Raw genomic sequence first — 17217 nt, forward strand, 5'->3', positions numbered from 1 at the left:
TCTTCACTAAAGATATGGAAAACTAACACACCAGTAGGAAGGCTCCAGCCTGTCCCTGCCTGGTGGAGATAGAAAACCCAGTTCTATGTCCTTCATTATTTTGGCCCAGCAGCCTTCAATTCAGCAAAACAAAGGGTTCCTGGGCCATGCCTAGAGCAGCCCCTCCTGGGGTTTTATTTTTAAGGCCCAGAGCACATGGTTTTCTAGTTCAAGGATATCGGGGTACCCTGATAAGATGACTGGATACTTAAACAGGAAAGAGCTCTTATCTTGGTGACTGGGGGTGAGGGAGAAGGTTCTGGAGTAGGGGTGGAGGGGAATAGAGAGGAGTATGTGGAGGAAGAGTCAAGATTTCTGGGAAGACCCAGTAGAGGAAAACCCCAGGACAGCAAGAGAGGCTAGAACCGACAAAACTCTCAGAAGATTTGTCTTCATCTGAGTCAGCCAAGGCGCTGGAGCTTGTTTGTGTGACTATAATTGCTAAAGTATATTGTTTCAGATGAGGGACAGGCCACAGCATGTGAAGGGGAGTCTGTAGGGATAGCAACGTCAAAGACTCTGACCCCTGACCTTCTGCCCCGCAAGCCTTAGCCTGTGCAGGAAGAGGGCCCTCAGGTAAAATGGAGACCAGGCCAGATCCCCATTCTCTGACTTCCCTGTGGCTCTGGGGGACATAGGACCTTTCTCTCTGCTGTGACTGGCAACAAGCCTTTTGCCAGAGGACCTCAGAGAATGGACTTTCTCTGGAGAGCCATGTGGCAGTGTCACCAGCTAGGCAGCCCAGGTCTGTGACCCATCCCACGCTGCCTCCTTGTGACTCAGAATGAGTCTGTGAGGGCTGGGCTGCAGTGGCTTCAAGTTACAAAATCCCAGGATACCAAAGTTAGAGGCCCTTGAAAGACCATCCAGCCTAGTGGCCATCACGCTGCATCCTTTAGAGCCCTGGGAGTCTCCTGAGAACTCAGTGGCCACCTTGTGGGTCAAGGAGGCCAGGTAGATAGAGGTCCAGGTTCCCCCGCCCCCCCCCACCCCCACACACATCTTATTCCAAGCAGCTTTAGTGTTTCTCTATATTGGGCTTCGCATAACATTTCGTTTGACAAGAGGTCCTCGAGAAAGTTTAAAAACCACTGATTTTATTCAACATTTTCGTTTGTTCATGTGGGAAAATGGAGGCCAAAAGAGGGGAAGGGACCATCTCCAGGTCATAAACCTCACTACCAGGCCAGGGTCCTGATTGGGAAGTGACCCAGCTAAGTCCTTGAGTGAGACAACGGTGCGATGGAGAGTAGCCCTGGGACCAGGAGTGAGTTCAGCTCAGGAGAGGAGGATGAGGAGAATCTTGAGCTTCCCAGGCCTGAACATAGAGACCACTGACAGCCATAGGCTGACCTTGAACATCGTGCATGGAGTCCTCTCAATATTGCACCCTAGAAACATGGCTGCCCTGGCCAGCAAATCTCTTGGTTCCCCACCTCTCAGGACCAATAGAGGCCAGTACAGTCTCCAAGAACTTGAGGAATGGGAAGAAGGATATCTGCATGCACTCGGAGCTTGACTTGCCAAGGTGACCAAACAAACCACAGAGATGGAGCAGTCAGATGGCCCAGAGGTGACCCATATTGGAGCAAGCCCAAGGACACTGGCCCACCACCCACTGTCCTAAAGGCCTGTATCAGACACACAGGCCAGAAAGCAATCCCACACCAGATAGCACTCAGGCCCATACTGCCTAGACAGTTACCACTCACAAAGAACCAATGCACTCTCTCTCACAAGGTTCCAGTTCAGAGCTCCCTCCTACCTCTTTCAGCACCTGCTGGAAGAAACCAAAATCCCAAGGCCTTTGCTGCTGAGTCCTAATGCCTCTCCCACGACCTCCTTGTGAGTACCAAAAAGAAGTGTCTCAGAGCTCCTTCCCAGCCTGAAACAGGATCAGGTGGTGCATTAGCCCCTGAGCCCTTTGATGCAGAATCTCGGACTCTCAGAACTGAGTCAAACCCTTCTTAGAAGCAGACAGGTGCAGATAATCCACATGTGGAAGAATGAATGGCTGTTGGCACTAGAAGACATCACAGACCATCCCGTCACCTTGAGTTCCTCCATTTTTGCCTTTCCCGACAGCAGTGTTGGGCAGATGGGCGCTCTCCATGCTCTTTCACTGGCTGAATCTGATGAGTGTCTGAAAGCATTCATCAGATAGAGTGAGGAGATGTTGACAATGTCTCCCAGATTTTTTTTCTGCACCCTTTGATTGCTGTTGGTTATTCTCAGACTTTGTAGATGTCCAAGCCCCTCATTCCTAATAGCCTGTGAGCTCTTTGAGAGCAAGAGACCAGGTCTTGGTCAATTTTGGAAGCCCTTTGCCAAGGAGGGGTCCTGGAATGGAGGAAGTGCCCAATAAATGCCCATGAATTAATTCATCAGTACACCCCACCCACCGTAGGGGGGAGGTTAAATGAGTGGGCTCTCTGATCCCCTCGTCACTATTCATCCTTTACTTTTAGCCCTTTTACAAATATCATAACCATTTGACAGTCAATTTATGACAACATCATTCACCTGGTAAGTTAATGTGCTGTAAGAGCTGTGGCTATTTGAGAAAATACTCATTTTTAAAAACTACTTTTTTTCAATGAACTAAGTGAATCAGTCTTCATATTCCTCCTGTGTGAGAAGGAAGGGAAAGAGGGGAGCAGGCCCCATTCTGTGCTCCCAGGTCGTTGGCCTGGCCCCTGGAGTGATGGTTGAAGGTCAAGCACAGACCAGATGTTGGTGGGACGTCTCCCTCCCTAACTACCATACTCACCCTCCCCTCCTGATCACAAGTACCCCATCATCCCTTGACACCCCCACCACCCTTGGCCCTGGTGGGTTGTGAGGGCCATGAGATCAGCCTTGGGTGAGATTGTGCTTAGGAATGGTGAATCCAGGCCTAGGGCTCAGGCTTAAAGCCTTCTCATCAGCCCCAGGCATCCACCACTTCTGGGTGAAGTGACTTCGTGATCAATTGAAACTGGGAGTTAGGGAGTTAGTTAGGGGTGGGGATGATAGAGGGAGGGCGCGGGTCCGTGCAACTGCTACAAGTTCAGAATTTCAGAGTGACTGCAGTGCGGAGGGAGGAGGGAGGAGCGGCTGGTGAGGCAGTGGGCTTTGCCAGCTAGTTGAAGGAGCTGAAACTCCAATCTTAGGACAACGAGGTGTTTAAGCAGGAGAGTGAGGTTGGCCAGCTGTGTGTCGGGCAGGATCAGAAGTGGCTCCCTTCTGTCACATTCATGGGACTTCATGAAGTAGAGCAGGAGGCCAGGTCCTGAGGTCCTGGGATTTAGGACCAGCCACTCTAGTGTTCCTATCATTTCCACCCCTAATGGCCAGCCCCTGAAGGCCTCAAGTAGCTTGAGACAGTTGTAACCTGAGCTCTGGATTCAGACCACCTGGGTTAAAACCCTGGCTTTGTCACACATTGGCTCTGTGGCTTAGGGCCATTACTTTACCTCTCTGCACCTTGTTTCACCTGTAAAATGGGGCTATTAGGTGACTGTAAGCTGTCATTAGATAATGTGTGTAAGATGCCTGCATGTAGTAGATACTCAGTTCATGTTAATTCCCTTTCCCCATTAGCTGCTGTGTCCCTGGAAACCCATATTCCTAACGGCTTTTTGCTGAGTCCCACTTTGAGTCCACCAGGGCACTTCTTTGCTTGTGGATCCCTAAGTAGAGTGGACATGACCCTCCCTGCAGCAGCGGAGGCTACTTGGCTTGTGCATCCTGATGCTTATGAATGATGCAGCCCTGGTAGAGGCCCTGGGCAGATGCCTGACGGTACTCACTACTCCACTGACCCCAACCCCTTGTTTCCTGGACTGCATGGGGCATCAGGAAGTTGAGGCCAATGCTTGGAGATGATGAAAAACTGTTAGATGAGAATTAGATACACACTTGAAGCTTCCCACCCACCATCTGATCATGGACTCATGCCATGCCGGGAGGCATCACGGGAACAAAAATCAGGGGAAGACTGACACCTACTTGTCTGTGGCCCTGGGCAGATCCCTCCCTTCTCTGGGCCTCATTTCCTCATCTGGAAAATGCTCATAGATTGACTATCATGACCATTATGGACTCTTTCCACCTGAACATTCCTGAAGTCTCTAATGGATAGAAGAGAATTGGAACCCCAAACCTCCACTTTGCCACCAAAACCAAGTGAACAACCCAAGACAGTCCAGATCCCTAGGAGAGGGCTTTACCCCTCCCAAGATGCCTCCAGGCCGAGAGAGGGGTGTGTGATGAGGGCATCCATCAGACTTGTCCTGGCAAGGGTGCTGCTGGGTAGGGCACCCAGATCTGACAGTGAAACCCTACCTCTGGCTTCATCAGAATCAAGAATGGCCCTAGAAGTGAGGTGACCACGGTCTGCATAGGGGGCTGGGAGCTCTAACATGGCCCGATTCAAGGACCCATCAGTATGGCATGATTCATGGAGAAGTTTCCTGGTCAGGTGAACCCCCTAGAGGATGTGCTGGTCTTAGGTCCTTATAAGCCCTGTGCCTTTGAAAGCTGCCTCCCTCCCCTGACCCAACAGGATCTGCAGCCCAAGGGGCCACCCTGCCCAGCCAATCTGCAGAGGACAACTTTTTCCTTAGGGCCTGACTTTCCCCAGCAAGAGGACAAGCACCTTAAGGTGGGTCCTTGAGACCAGAGCAGCCAGGGCCCAGGTTTACCCCAGCCCAGCCACAGGGGACCAGAGGCCCAGACCAGAATCACGGCACTGCCTGAAGGCAATAAAAACCCAAATTCATGCTTCATCTCAAAAGTCAGTTTTTTATTATTGGGGGCCAGGGCCCAGGGAGGGGAGGTTGTTGAGCTAAAGCATCATTGCTCTCTTTCCAGGAAATGTTGTGAGCTGCAGTGAAAGCTTGAGATGTTGCATTTTTTTCAACTCAAGCATGTGTTTTTCAAAAATATCATCCTTCCCCCCCACCCCACTAATTTTAGAATCAGACCAAAGCCAAGCTACTGTCCTCTGTTTCTGTTGGGAAAATACTATATTTATTCGAGATGCAGAAGTGTGTCTCTGCAAACCTCCGACTGCTTCAGGAAAACAAATCTGCTTTAGACTATACAGAAACCATGATACAAAATTTATTTCATGCTAGAATCGCTTTGCATAACATTGGGCATGCAGGTTTTTACTCTGAAGTACTAAATTGCATACAATGCCAGGTTGTGCCTTAGTAAAGGTGGAGGAGGGTGCTCCTCCCGTGGTCCTGATCTTTTGGTGCTCTACATCCTGGTTTTAATGGAACACTTGGAAAATCCATACGGTGGTGATTATTTACTATGAACAATTTGTTATGAAAGTTGGTCACACTGGATCTACACAGCGATAAGATGAGAGAATCAACCTAGACTAGCTGCTGTCAGGGGTCTTGGGGAGACGTCCGCTGGGTCACAAGCATGCCAAACGGGGAAGAAGGCAGCCGTGCGAGTTTCCACAATTCTATTTGGAGCAAAGTTCTCAGTTTCCACATGAGAGATGAACTATGAAGGTGAGGTCAATATGACCGATGACTGACCGACTGCCCTTTTTGGAAGCTTTCCTCTTGATCTTGTGTACAAAAAGGAAGCAATCCATTCCCCATCTCCATCCCTCCTCCCCTCGCCCCTCACCCCCAGAAATGTACAGGTTTCTACCGAACGCCGTTACAGTTTGGCTCCAACAACGTGTGTGAAAGTCAAGAGCTTTGAAAGAAAATAGAGGGCTTTGATGTTTTTCTTTTCGTTATTGTTGTTCAGGGTAATCATACAGTTGCAGGGGGTTGGTGGGTTTGGTTTGCTGGGTTTTCTGTTTAACTTCATGCAAGTCATGCTAAGGAGCCCCTCCACCCCCCACTCCCCAAATAAAATAAAATTTTAAAAAATGAAAAGAAGGAAAAGAAATCCTCTACGGTCAGTTACCATTTGGCCGTAGAAAAAGCTACGTCCGTCCTAGTACAATGCCTGGGCCACTCGGACTCGTCCGGCAAACCTGCATGGCGTGAATTTACTCTGTCCGAGGGTGAGGAGGGGCTGCAGGTCCACCCAGATGCTTAATAGCCACCAGTGTCCTCGGCCAAGCCGCCTGGTCAAGTCACTCTCACAGCCTCTGTCGGCATATACTTAGCAATGACAGGGCTTTCTTTGCAAAGATCTGTATGTAAAGAATACAATTAACACTTGAGCTTCTCTTCTTGGCTCTCCCATCCCGCTTGGTACTTAGTTTTTAAGAAGGAGGAGGAAAGACAGAACAGCCGCATGCAGAGGCAGGCAGATTCTTCTCCAGCTGGCTTGGTTTGCCCATGCACTGAGCCAGCCTAGCACGCCTCTTTCTCTCCCTCCTGGGGGAATGGGATGAGTCCCTACTTCTGCTCTGCACATTGACTCACACACCTGCATGCCTTCTGGCTCAGAATTCGCCTGAGAAAAACAAGTCCTCGGCGGCTGTCATGGCTCCATGAAAGCGCGGGCCAAATGGATGTGGGGAGGGACACTTCACCCTTAGCGCCTCCCAAAGACTCTGGCACCTAAGCCTCAGTGGGACTGAGGAATGGGTATCTCCTGTGGACAGTGCTTACTGCTGGACTCCCAGCCACTGCAGGGAGCAGGGCTGTTCCTGTCCCACACTCCCTGGGCTTCTGGCAGCACAGTAAAGAGACTGTCTTGTCTGCTCTTTGGGGCCACACCAATCAGTCTAACATTCAAGATGATGGAGACAGAAAGCCCACGAGAGCTTACTGGGCAGGGCACGGACACTGGGAACCGTCTACCTGCTTTTCCCCTCACTCCTCGGGCATTCTGCTTCTGGGCATTCTAGCACCTCCAACTGGGAAAAAGCCAGTCACAAAGGGGAACATCAGGCCCATCCATGGCCGGTGCCAAGGATGGGACCCTCCTGAAGGCTGGCAGCCCTCTGCCATGCAGCACCATGCAGGGAGTTGCGCACCGTGCCAGGGCCCAAAGGACCTCTGGGCAGGACAGGGAAGCAGAGACCAGCCTAGATCAGGTGGGCACAACTAAGCACCAGTGACCAGAACCACGTTCCCTCGTCTCCGTGCGGGCTGCCTCTCCTCTTCTGGGTTTGCCTTTGCTTTTGCATTCTGTTTTCTCCTGCATGTGGTTTAATCACTTCAAATACTGGAGCAGTTGTGAATGACCATAGGCTGCACCAACTGTTGCTTTCAAAAACCCAGCTCCTCTTCTGACCCAGCCTGCTCACCCCAGTCAGCATGCATCTGTGTGCACGTGTGAGGCGCTCCAAGACATGCACGAGCTGCCCAGCCAGTCTGCTGCACCAAGAAAGGCATCCTCTGCCTTCTAGGTCCGGGCCAGTGCCTGGAGCCTTGAGCTCGGGCGCCCTGGGCCCCCACCCCAAGCCTCTCCCCAGCCAGTGCTGAAGCTCTAGGAGAAGCCTTTCTCTCCAGTGGGGACAGCCTAGCGTTCTGACTACAAAGAGACCTGGAGCAGGGGCCACCAGCAGCCTCAGCCTTCACCAACCACAAGAGAGTGCTGACCACATCCCGGGCAGAGGCCCGTGGGTGCTGGGGATGGAAGGGGCTGGACCATCCTGCTCAACCACCTTCTCTTGGCAAGTTCTCGATCTGCCACTGGAAATATTCTGACTGCAAGGACAATGGCCTTACCCCCAAGACCTGAAGACATCTCTCTCTTCTTGCCTCTCCTCCCTCTCGCCTGTGGATTGATTATCTTTCAAGGATGATTCTTCCATGCCAAGAACATGGATCTTGGGTAGCTAAGTTCACAGGGTCCTGGCCCACTCCACTGCCCTCCTCAACCAGGGGAGAGGAGAGATCACTTTGCCTTTGGGACCTGACCTGCCATCTGCAAGAGCAGCCTGGGGGAGTCAAGGCTCCTCCTGCATTCCTGGGTACCCCTGCCTTGGGGTCATGGCCTAAAGTCAACCTGTCCAATCCCCTCTCAACTCCCAGCAACCCACAGCTGCCAGGGCCTCAAGTTCTCTCAGCCAGCCTGACATCTCACTTGGGGGAAAGGGCCTCAGCCCTCCAGGGGCCGACCCTGGGAGATTCCCTCCATCCTTGCACCCCTCGGTGAGCCTGCCTGCCCCTCAGCGCCCTTGCCCGCCGCCCTGCCCACCCATCTGCAGGAGCGCGAGGCGGCCCGGACGATGCACGGTGCTCCAGCTTCCTCTACATACCCTTTCTCATTCCTCCACCAGGTGGGCACGCGTACTCCCCGGTTGATAAGAGGAAGCAGGGTCCGTATCTCTCGCGGGTGCCCGAGCGCGTAAAGGGCAGGCCCTCATCGGGAGTGAGGGCCTGGTCTATGTGGGGGCAGTCTTCGTTCGCCAGCGCGGCCTTCGCCACCTCCCCATTCAGTTTGGAATCTTCAAACATATAAGCAGAAGCTATTGAGACACTGAAAACTGTTTAGTGGGGGGCGGGGGGGGACAGGCCAGAAGCGGGGTATTGGCAGAGGGCAGCTTGAGCGTCCCTGAGGATGGAAAAGCGGGCAGGCTGTGGAGGGAGGAGGGCACAAGGCAGGGGGCTTGGGGCGGGGGGGGGTGTTCAGCTCATTCAGGCAGCCTTCGGGCTGCCCACAGTGCTGGGAGTGGGGACTCCTGGGTTTGCTCAAAGTTTGCAAAAAGATGAGTTGGTGATGGGCCCAGCAGGTGTGGTGCTGGGGGCTGGCCCCGGGCCCCAAGCAGGGCCGATGAAATAGGATGGTGTGGATGCAGTCATGGGAGAGAGCCAGACACAGAGCTCAGGGAGAAGACAGACAGACACGCAGAAACACTCCAGTCCAGAGAGGGGCCTTTCCGGACCCCTCTGCTGCTGACCAGAGCCCGGCTGCCTCCCGTCCACAGCCAGCCTGTTGCTCGGGTTTCCCTAGCCCCATACAGACCACCTCATCTACTCTACCCCATCTCCCATTTGGATCTCATCTGATCACCTGGTTCACACCACCCCCACCCCCCATCTAATCACTCAGCCTGCGCCTGTGCCCCTCCCACCCCAACCCCATACAGACCCAAGTGGGTCACTCTGTATGCCCTGTTCCCCATACAGACTAAGCCTGGTCACACAGTCTACTCTGTTCCCACACAGACCTGGTCCAGTCACTCTATGCCCGGACCCCCATACAGACCACTCCTGGTCACACAGTCTCCTCTTTGCCCATGCAGACCCAATTTGACCACTCCATCTGCTCCGTCCCCCACACGGATGGACCCAAGCTGATCACTCAGTCTGCTCTGGTCCCCACACATATCAAGCCAGTGTCTTCCACTCCATGCTGCCCCCAGCAGGCCTGGTCAGCTTGCACAGGCACAACAAGGATGTATGCATGAGGCTGTGACAGCAGGACATGGATTTGGGAGGGGTTCCCATTCCTCTGTCCCCTCTGGTCAGTGTCCCGGGCAAAGCAAGGCAGATGAATGTGTAGAAGACAACAGCGGCTGATGGACTTGGGTGGGGGAAATTGGAGTTCTGGCCTCTGTGGCAGCCTGAGAAGAAGCCTGGGAGGAGGTCTGGGAGCACATTTGGTGGGGGCAAAGTGTGGCCAGAGCAAGGAGCTCTGTCTCTCCGCGATCTCGGAGCAGAGCCGTGGAAGCCTCTGGAGCTGACAGAGGTAGCCCTGACTGGCCTTTGCCCCCATCCCATCACTCTTGAGGACCGAACCTGCCCCAAACTCTCTGCCCTCAAAGCAGAATCTTCCTGGCCAGGGTGGAGCCAACTCCAATACTTCATCTAGGGTGAGAGCCTCAAGCACAAGCCCTTTTGTGGAAGAGGGAAACCAACTTGGGCATGACCACGTCAGGGGAGGCTCTCTGAAAGAGTAGAGTGGGGGGAAAAGGCTGGAGACAATGTCCACCCGATTGAACACTCTCCCGTGATCCTGTTCACATCATGTAACTACACGCAGAAGTGATCCTTCCCCACGTGCACACGCTGGGCGTGCACGTGGGTGGGATTACCACCCGTGTACACATCATGTCACTACAAAGAGGCAGTCAGTCAAAAGAGAAATGGACCAATCAGGTTTATTCGTAAAGCAAATCCAAAAAAATCCCATCATAATTTTGGAACTTAAAAAAAGTCTTTCGTACAAGATGGCAAAGCATTTCACGTACAGTGCGTTTCTTGACAAATCCCAGGGGCTTCGCTTCCCAATTTACTCTGAACCAAAAAGTCCAGTTGCCAAGGTAACTCTGACACCATGTGACTGGGGCCGGGGCGTCTCTGGGGTCTTGGGGCATGTCTGCAGGCACACACGTGTGCTCACAGACACGCTGGTCCTGCCTCCCACTCTGGCTGGCCCCGTCTTCCATCCAAGGGTCTCCGGGCTGAGGGAGGAGGGTGTTGGGAGAGGGGAGGGAAACAGTATGGAGAGGACGCGGATGACGATGTGGGGGTTGAGGCCCATAGCACCCTGCATGAATTTTCCTCAAGGGGAGAACAGTGGGTCCTCCCAGGCAGCGTCTCCTTCTGGGAGGGGAGTGAGGACTTGCTGAGTCTCTGTTGGCCATCCTCTGCCAGGGGAGGTGTCCACAGCCTGCAGTTCTTTCCTGGGGGGGTGGGTCAGAGGGGGGTGCCTTCTCTCTGCCTCTGCCTCTGCGGAAATGGTGCCGCCTGAGACCCTTCTCTGGCTCTGAATGCTGGGACCCCGCCCATTGGCTCTGTCCACAAGCCCCCAGGCCCTGGGGGCTCCCAGCTCCCACAATCTCTAAAGGGCCCAAAGTTCGGGATGGTTTTGGGCAGGGGACAAGGAACATCCATCAGGGATCCCTGGAGGGATGACAGCCCGGCACCTTTCCCTCCTGGGGGATTCCCAGGACACCCCTAGGGCCTGCTGCTTCTCTCAACCCTAACCTTTGAGGAGGGACTAATGATTGGGTGGGGAAGTTTAAGTCTAGCTCTGTGAATGAGCCCAGCCCCCTGGGCTGTTAGTCTATCTGTGGTTTAAGATGCTTTCAGAAACTGGGGCATTCTCCCTCCCCAACTCCAGAGGGGTGGCTTGAAGAAAGAGAAACCAAAGAGGGGCCAACTGTATAAATCTGGGGAACCCATGAATAGGGCCAAAGGTGTGAGCCCCTGCCCCTGCCCCATCCTTTGGATGAGATAGTGGCTAGGAGCCTCCATTCCCACCTGCTTTCCAGAGGCTGGGGGCCCTGCCTCCCCCAGCCCAGGGCCCCCAGGCCCCCACTAGACCCACAGGCCTGCAGTGATGAAATGGCAGCATGGACAGCGTCTCAGAGATGGTTTCCAGGCTTGAAATGGGCTGAGATGAGCATCCGCGAGAGGGTCATTTTTTTAAAACTTTGGAGCAAGGAGAACCCGAGGCTGGGCCCTCAGTCAGCAGAGCTGGCTTTTCTGCCCTGGTCTCCAGGCACCGCCAAAGTACTTACTGTTCACACCAGCTGCGGGCACCAGAGGGGCGCACGCGGGGCTGGGGTGGGTTGGGAGTTGCTGGGCATCTCCTTGGGTTTAGCCCCGAGGGATCTGCCCAGCTGGGGACTCAGGAAAAAAGTCTCGGGCTAAATGGGGACAGTCTGAGACACGAGCAGGGAACAATCACGAGAACCGGCACAAGTCATGCAACAAAACGAGGAGAGAGAGAGAAACATGATTAGTGGAGAGAGAGAGAAAGAGAGAAAATGTGAACAACACGGAAAAGAACACCCATGCCTAGCCCCTGGCGTCACTTCATTTCTCCGCTACTTCCCCCACAGCCCACCTGAGGACAACAAGGACCCCACTCAGGGCCCACAGGCTGCTGACCCTGCAGCTGGGTCCCTGCAGAAACTCTCTTAGCCCCACCCGCCGCCTAGTCAGTGCTGCCTAGCTCCCTCCCCCTCCATGGATAGCACCACTCACTGGGCAGCCACTGCCGCCCATCAGGGGAAGTAGAGGGGCTGGGGATAGGGGACTTTAGACCCCTTTGCCAAAGATAACCCAGAGGCTGCAGGGTTAGCTCCCAGGGAGCCCAGGCAGGGGCTTCTCTGGGACCTCACTGCTGTTCTAGGTGCCATGGCAGGAAGGGAGCTCGGCCACCTCCTCCCCCTCCCCGGCCACCCACTGCTCACTGACGTGGGACCCTGCAGCCCTGGACGCGGCACCACAAAGGACTGACCCACATCACAGGAGCAGAGATGGACAAGACACATGCGAATGGGCATGGCAGGACGGAGGAGGCACTGTGGGCTGTCCAGAGTGGGCGGTCTGGGCGTCCGACTGCAGATGCAGGAGGGAGCCCCTTTATGGGAGAGAAGTAGCTTCTCCTGGGTCCCTCAGCCCCAGGCAATCCCTGGCTGTGCCAGGGCGCCCTCCTAGCATCCCCCAAGAGGTCCTACAACCAGGGGAGAATTGGATTCTTCATACCCCTCCCAGGACAAGCCCTCAGACACTGAGGCCATGCCAGCCACAGCACAGAGGAGGAGACCAGATTGTCCCTGGGACAGACACACAGACTGAGTCTTCAGGCGAGACCAAGAGGTGGAGGTGAGGGGCAGGTGCTGCTGGCACCACTGGGGGCTGGCCTAGGGGGGCGGGAGGGATGCCCTCAGAACCCAGCATGCCACACACAGCCCCTAACTCTGGTTTTAAAAGTGGAATTGGAGAACCTCAGGTTTTGGCGAGGCCACTAGACTGCCTTGGGGGTACAGTCAGACTGAAAAGGCCTTGGGGGGCTGCATCTCATCTCTCACAATTCCTGTGGGGCCACCACATTTACCTTCCTTGCCCCTGGCCTCCCCCTCACTCTCCCACAAACTCACCCCAACCCTATGCCCATCTAGGTGCATGGCTGCAAGCAGGAAAAAAGGCAAATGGGAAGAACTCCGGGGTGCAGAAGTGGGGACAACGCCCCTAAAGACCGCAGCTCCTCTTGGTGGTGGATAGCCGGGGTCTCACACGCCAGCTTTTGGAGGGAGAAGTGTTCTGGTGAGGGATGAGGCTGGAGCCTCGGGGGTCAGGATATCAGGACAGCACCAACACCACCGGGAAGTGAGTGCTTGGGAAGGGCTTGGGAGCACAGTTGGGAAGCGGGGGAGGCAGGAGGGATCCTGGCATCCAAGCTCCAGAGGGAAAGCTTGGGAGGGCCCCAAATACTTCCTCAGCCACAGAGACTGTCCAAGCCAGAACTGTCTGGGCCCCTGAAACCTGGGACCACGGCAAAGTGGCTCTCAAAAGCAGGGCTGAGGAGAGACTGTGGAGCTCAGGGGCAATCCCACAGGAGTGCATGGGTTTTACAGGTTTTGTGTCCTGGGATTAGCTGGTGTGCATGTCTGAACAAACACATCTGCACTCCCTGGGGGGCAGGGGGACTCCGCACAGGATAATACTGTCATTGTCCAAGAGTACAGAGGAATCTGGGCCTGCCTGGAGAGCACTGGGGATTCTTGACTGGCTGGCCCAGGGCACCTGCGCTTGGGGCAACAATCCTGAAAGATCCAGTGTCTGGGAGGATGCAGAGGAAGGGCCAGGTAGTGCCACGGTGATGCCACTCAGGCTGAGCTCTTCTTGCCAGGCCCACATGGAAGCTGGAGCCTGGGCCAGCCCACGCCTTCCCCCTAGAGGCCCAGAGCCCTGTTGGTAGCTCCTGAAATCAAGTAACTAGCTAATCCAAAGCAGAGAGCTCGGAGCTGTTTCAGCCTCGGAGACCCCTGCCCACCCCTGGCCATGTTCCTCTCAGGCACCTACAGAAATCCCAGGAAGGGGAGGGTATGCGGCAGGGTGAAAGGGCCGGGAAACCCCCAAGGGCAAAGAAATGGGCCTTGAGGGTAGTGCTCGGGCCAGCACAGCTGTGGGGTACAGCCAGGAGAGGATTGGGATGGGGTGGTGGGTCAGAGAGCACGATGGCAGGGAAGAAAATCAATCATCCACTGGGGGAGGCCACCCAAACCAGGGCGAAACTTCCCCACCTGGGGCTGAGCTAGCCAGCAGCCTCCTGCCAGACCTGGGCATGGGGAGGTCCTTCATAGACTAAATGCCACCTAACTGTCACGTCAACCTCCCGCTCACCTGGCACTCCTTCTTACTCAGTGCTGTCATTCTTCTCTGGGTCATCTGTTCCTTTGAAATCCCTGTGTCCACAGAATAAGTCGATGGTATTCCATGGGTAGAGGTAGACTATGGGCTTTATATCTTCGGACCAGAGCCCCATGATCAACTTTATGTGCTATGTGCAGGTTCTCATAAAACTGAGATAGTCCCATAACAAACCACTAGCCATGGAATATTAGAATATATCCCACGGTGACTAGTATTGTTTCACGCCCCCCTCCCCCCTCCCGGCCCCCAGTGAATTCACGGGAAAGTGGTTGTACACTGGCTGGGATATCTATATTGCTGCTGCAGTCCCTACCGCTGGAAACAGGGAGAACCCTCGGTGGGAGGCTGTTGCTGGTCTGTAGTGCTTTCATCTAAGCTGCCCAGGGTGGCGGCCCCCTCTAGTCTTTTGCTCGGCAGCCGCTTCCATCAGGTCACCGGAAACTCCCACTCGACCATCAACCCAAACAGACAACGTGAAAGCTAGAGTCACTTCAACAGGTTCCTAAAGATAAAGGCTAAACTCTAGAGTGGTGGTAGAAGATGAGTTGGTTCGGCATGCTATGGGGTAAGTAAGCTTGTCACGGAGGGCTACAGGCGTCTCCTGGGAAGGACCTCGAGCTGGGCAGCCCGAATCAGGGCAGGAATTCTACTCAGCTATGGAGACAGGCTCTGCTGGGGGTGAGAACCCTTGCACCTGCCTTTGCAAGGGACCCTCCTGCCCAGATCCCATGCACCATCTCTGCCATCTACACAGCCTGAAGGGAGCCGTGGTAAGGACCAGATCAAAGGCTGTCTAGCATTTCCAAATCACACCCGCCCCCACTCTGTCCCAACACCGGGTCAGTAGCCTGAGTCAGAGACTCACACCGGACTCCTGCCCCGCTGAGCAGAGCCCCCTGGCTCCTGCTAAGTTAGTCCTCAGCAACCTGGCGGGCCGCGTTGTCTCTTCAGAACATCACGAGACCAACCGCGTCAACCTCCTTACCCAGGGGCACCAGTGAGGTTCCTCTAGCAGGCTCTCGCCTTCTGAATTTGGCCGCCCAGCATCTCCCTGGGCCCCCAGGCTCCACACCTCCAGACTGAGTGCGGGGTCCGGGGTCACCCACGGAACTAAGGAAGCAGTCTGACTGGATCTGGAATCATCGCTACAGGGGGCGGAGGTGAAAGGTCAGATCGACATGCCTCTAAGAGGTTTCCTACCTGCTCTGTTAATTTCTAAAATTTCTTCCTGGGCCAGCGGACATGTGTCACTCTGAGTACTGTGGTGTGGAGAGTTTACGACAGATTTACAATAATTGGGAGATCCCAGCTGCGGTGGCCGCGGAATATGCTTCTTTTTTTTCTTTGGTAGTTTCTGCTTAGCCATGGCTAAGGAGTAATACATCCCGAAATTGTTCACGATGACGGGCACGGGCATGGCGATGGTGAGCACGCCCGCCAGCGCACACAGGGCCCCCACTAGCATGCCGGACCACGTCTGCGGGTACATGTCTCCGTAGCCCAGGGTCGTCATGGTGACCACGGCCCACCAGAAGCCGATGGGGATATTCTTAAAGTGCGTGTGCTCACTGGCGCTGGGGTCGTTGGGCTGTGCCCCTATCCTCTCGGCGTAGTAGATCATGGTGGCGAAGATCAGCACGCCCAAGGCCAGGAAGATGATGAGCAGCAGGAACTCGTTGGTGCTGGCTCGGAGCGTGTGGCCCAGGACCCGCAGGCCCACAAAGTGGCGGGTCAGCTTAAAGATGCGCAAGATGCGCACGAAGCGGACCACGCGCAGGAAGCCCAGCACGTCCTTGGCTGCCTTGGAGGACAGGCCGCTCAGCCCCACCTCCAGGTAGAAGGGCAGGATGGCCACAAAGTCAATGATGTTGAGCGAGTTCTTGATGAACTCTACCTTGTTGGGGCAGAAGATGACGCGCATGAGGAACTCGAAGGTGAACCAGACCACACAGACGCCCTCGATGTAGGTAAGGAAGGCCTCCGTCTCGGCCTCCCGGTAGTAGCGCACTTGCGTGCCATTGCGAACGTTCTCGATCTCCGTCTTGTTCACGATGGGGTTGAAGCGCTCGTGGGTCTCCAAGCAGAAGGTGGTGATGGAGACCAGGATGAAGAAGAGGGAAGCGAAGGCCACATACTGTGGGGATAAAGACACAGTGTCAGAGGGAGGCCCACCCAGAGTGGAGAAGCCTGGGTTGCCTCTGTCCAGTCCCAGGGCCAGGCGGGGGAAGATGCCTGCACCAGGCCCCCTGCAGCACGTGCCACATTTCCCTCCTCAGGGCACTGGGGGCCTGCACGACCGCCAGGGCAGGCTCTAAAACCCTCCTACTCCGTCTTCCATGCTCTCTTCTTCCCCCTATTGCCAGCTAAATGTGGAAGCCCCAATAACTAGTGTAACTACAGAGGGAAGGAGCCTGGGTCCCTGAAAAGAAAGACATCAGCCAAATACCCACATTGAACTGTTACCTGAGTGGGAAATAAATTTCCATTGTGTTCAGCCACTGTGATTTGGAGCTGATTTGTTAAGGCATTTAGCTACCCTGCCCAATAAAAGTGACCCAGTCTGCTGGGGCTGAAGTTTGCAAAGAAATAAGAGGGGGTAGCTAGAGTGGAAAGAAGCCCCTCAGAGGCCAGATCTCCATTTGTTCTCCCAACTCCAGGCTCTTTGCTCTTTTTCATGGGTCTGTACCTCCCTCATGTGGTCTCTTTCAGGTTCTACCCTGCCTAGAGCTGGAAAAAATGTATGTCTTCCCCATGGTCTTAGACAGCTTTTTAAAATGTACTCCCTCTCTCTGTCTTCCTAGGAACTTGCACCACAACATGGTAATGAGTTCCCTGTCCTGGGAGGTACTCAAATAGAGGCTGAATGATCTTTTGTGAGAGAGACTGTTTGAGGGTTTAGGCATCAGGAGGAGAATTGCACCAGGGATCCCCAAAGGCACCATAACCCACGGGCTCTGCTTGACTCCTTTCCAGCCCTAGGGTAGGGGTGTGAGTGGGAGGGAGGAAGATGCTGCTGGAGGCCTGGGGCTTCCCAAACATGTGTGGGCACGTACTCTCTCAGACAGCACCAGTGAGAAGGAAATGGCCAGGATCACCCTGCCTGTCCAGAACCACCTGCTCTGGCCCTGAGCCCCCAGCAAAAAGGTTT

General features: G+C 54.6%; 2 protein-coding genes across 3 annotated transcripts in view; one reads left to right on the plus strand and one right to left on the minus strand.

Moving 5' to 3' along the window:
- Window positions 1-17217, plus strand: part of SERGEF (secretion regulating guanine nucleotide exchange factor) — a 253741-nt gene that overhangs the window by 233291 nt on the left and 3233 nt on the right. The gene's annotated exons all lie outside the window — the stretch shown is intronic.
- The window catches only part of KCNC1 (potassium voltage-gated channel subfamily C member 1), a 52146-nt gene continuing 36014 nt past the window's right edge, over window positions 1086-17217 (minus strand). Inside the window, exons 2-4 of one of the 2 annotated variants that reach the window (XM_024255414.3) lie at window positions 15270-16203; window positions 8216-8404; window positions 1086-6193 (exon numbers count right to left, since the gene is read on the minus strand). In XM_024255414.3, coding sequence (XP_024111182.1) covers window positions 6129-6193; window positions 8216-8404; window positions 15270-16203 — 1188 coding nt within the window. In that variant the 3' untranslated portion in view covers window positions 1086-6128. Of the gene's footprint in view, window positions 6194-8215; window positions 8405-10034; window positions 12937-14039; window positions 16204-17217 lie in introns of those variants that run through there. The other variant, XR_008511602.2, reaches the window with a different exon arrangement.

This window comes from Pongo abelii, chromosome 9 (assembly GCF_028885655.2).
Source record: "Pongo abelii isolate AG06213 chromosome 9, NHGRI_mPonAbe1-v2.0_pri, whole genome shotgun sequence".
Taxonomy (NCBI): domain Eukaryota; kingdom Metazoa; phylum Chordata; class Mammalia; order Primates; family Hominidae; genus Pongo; species Pongo abelii.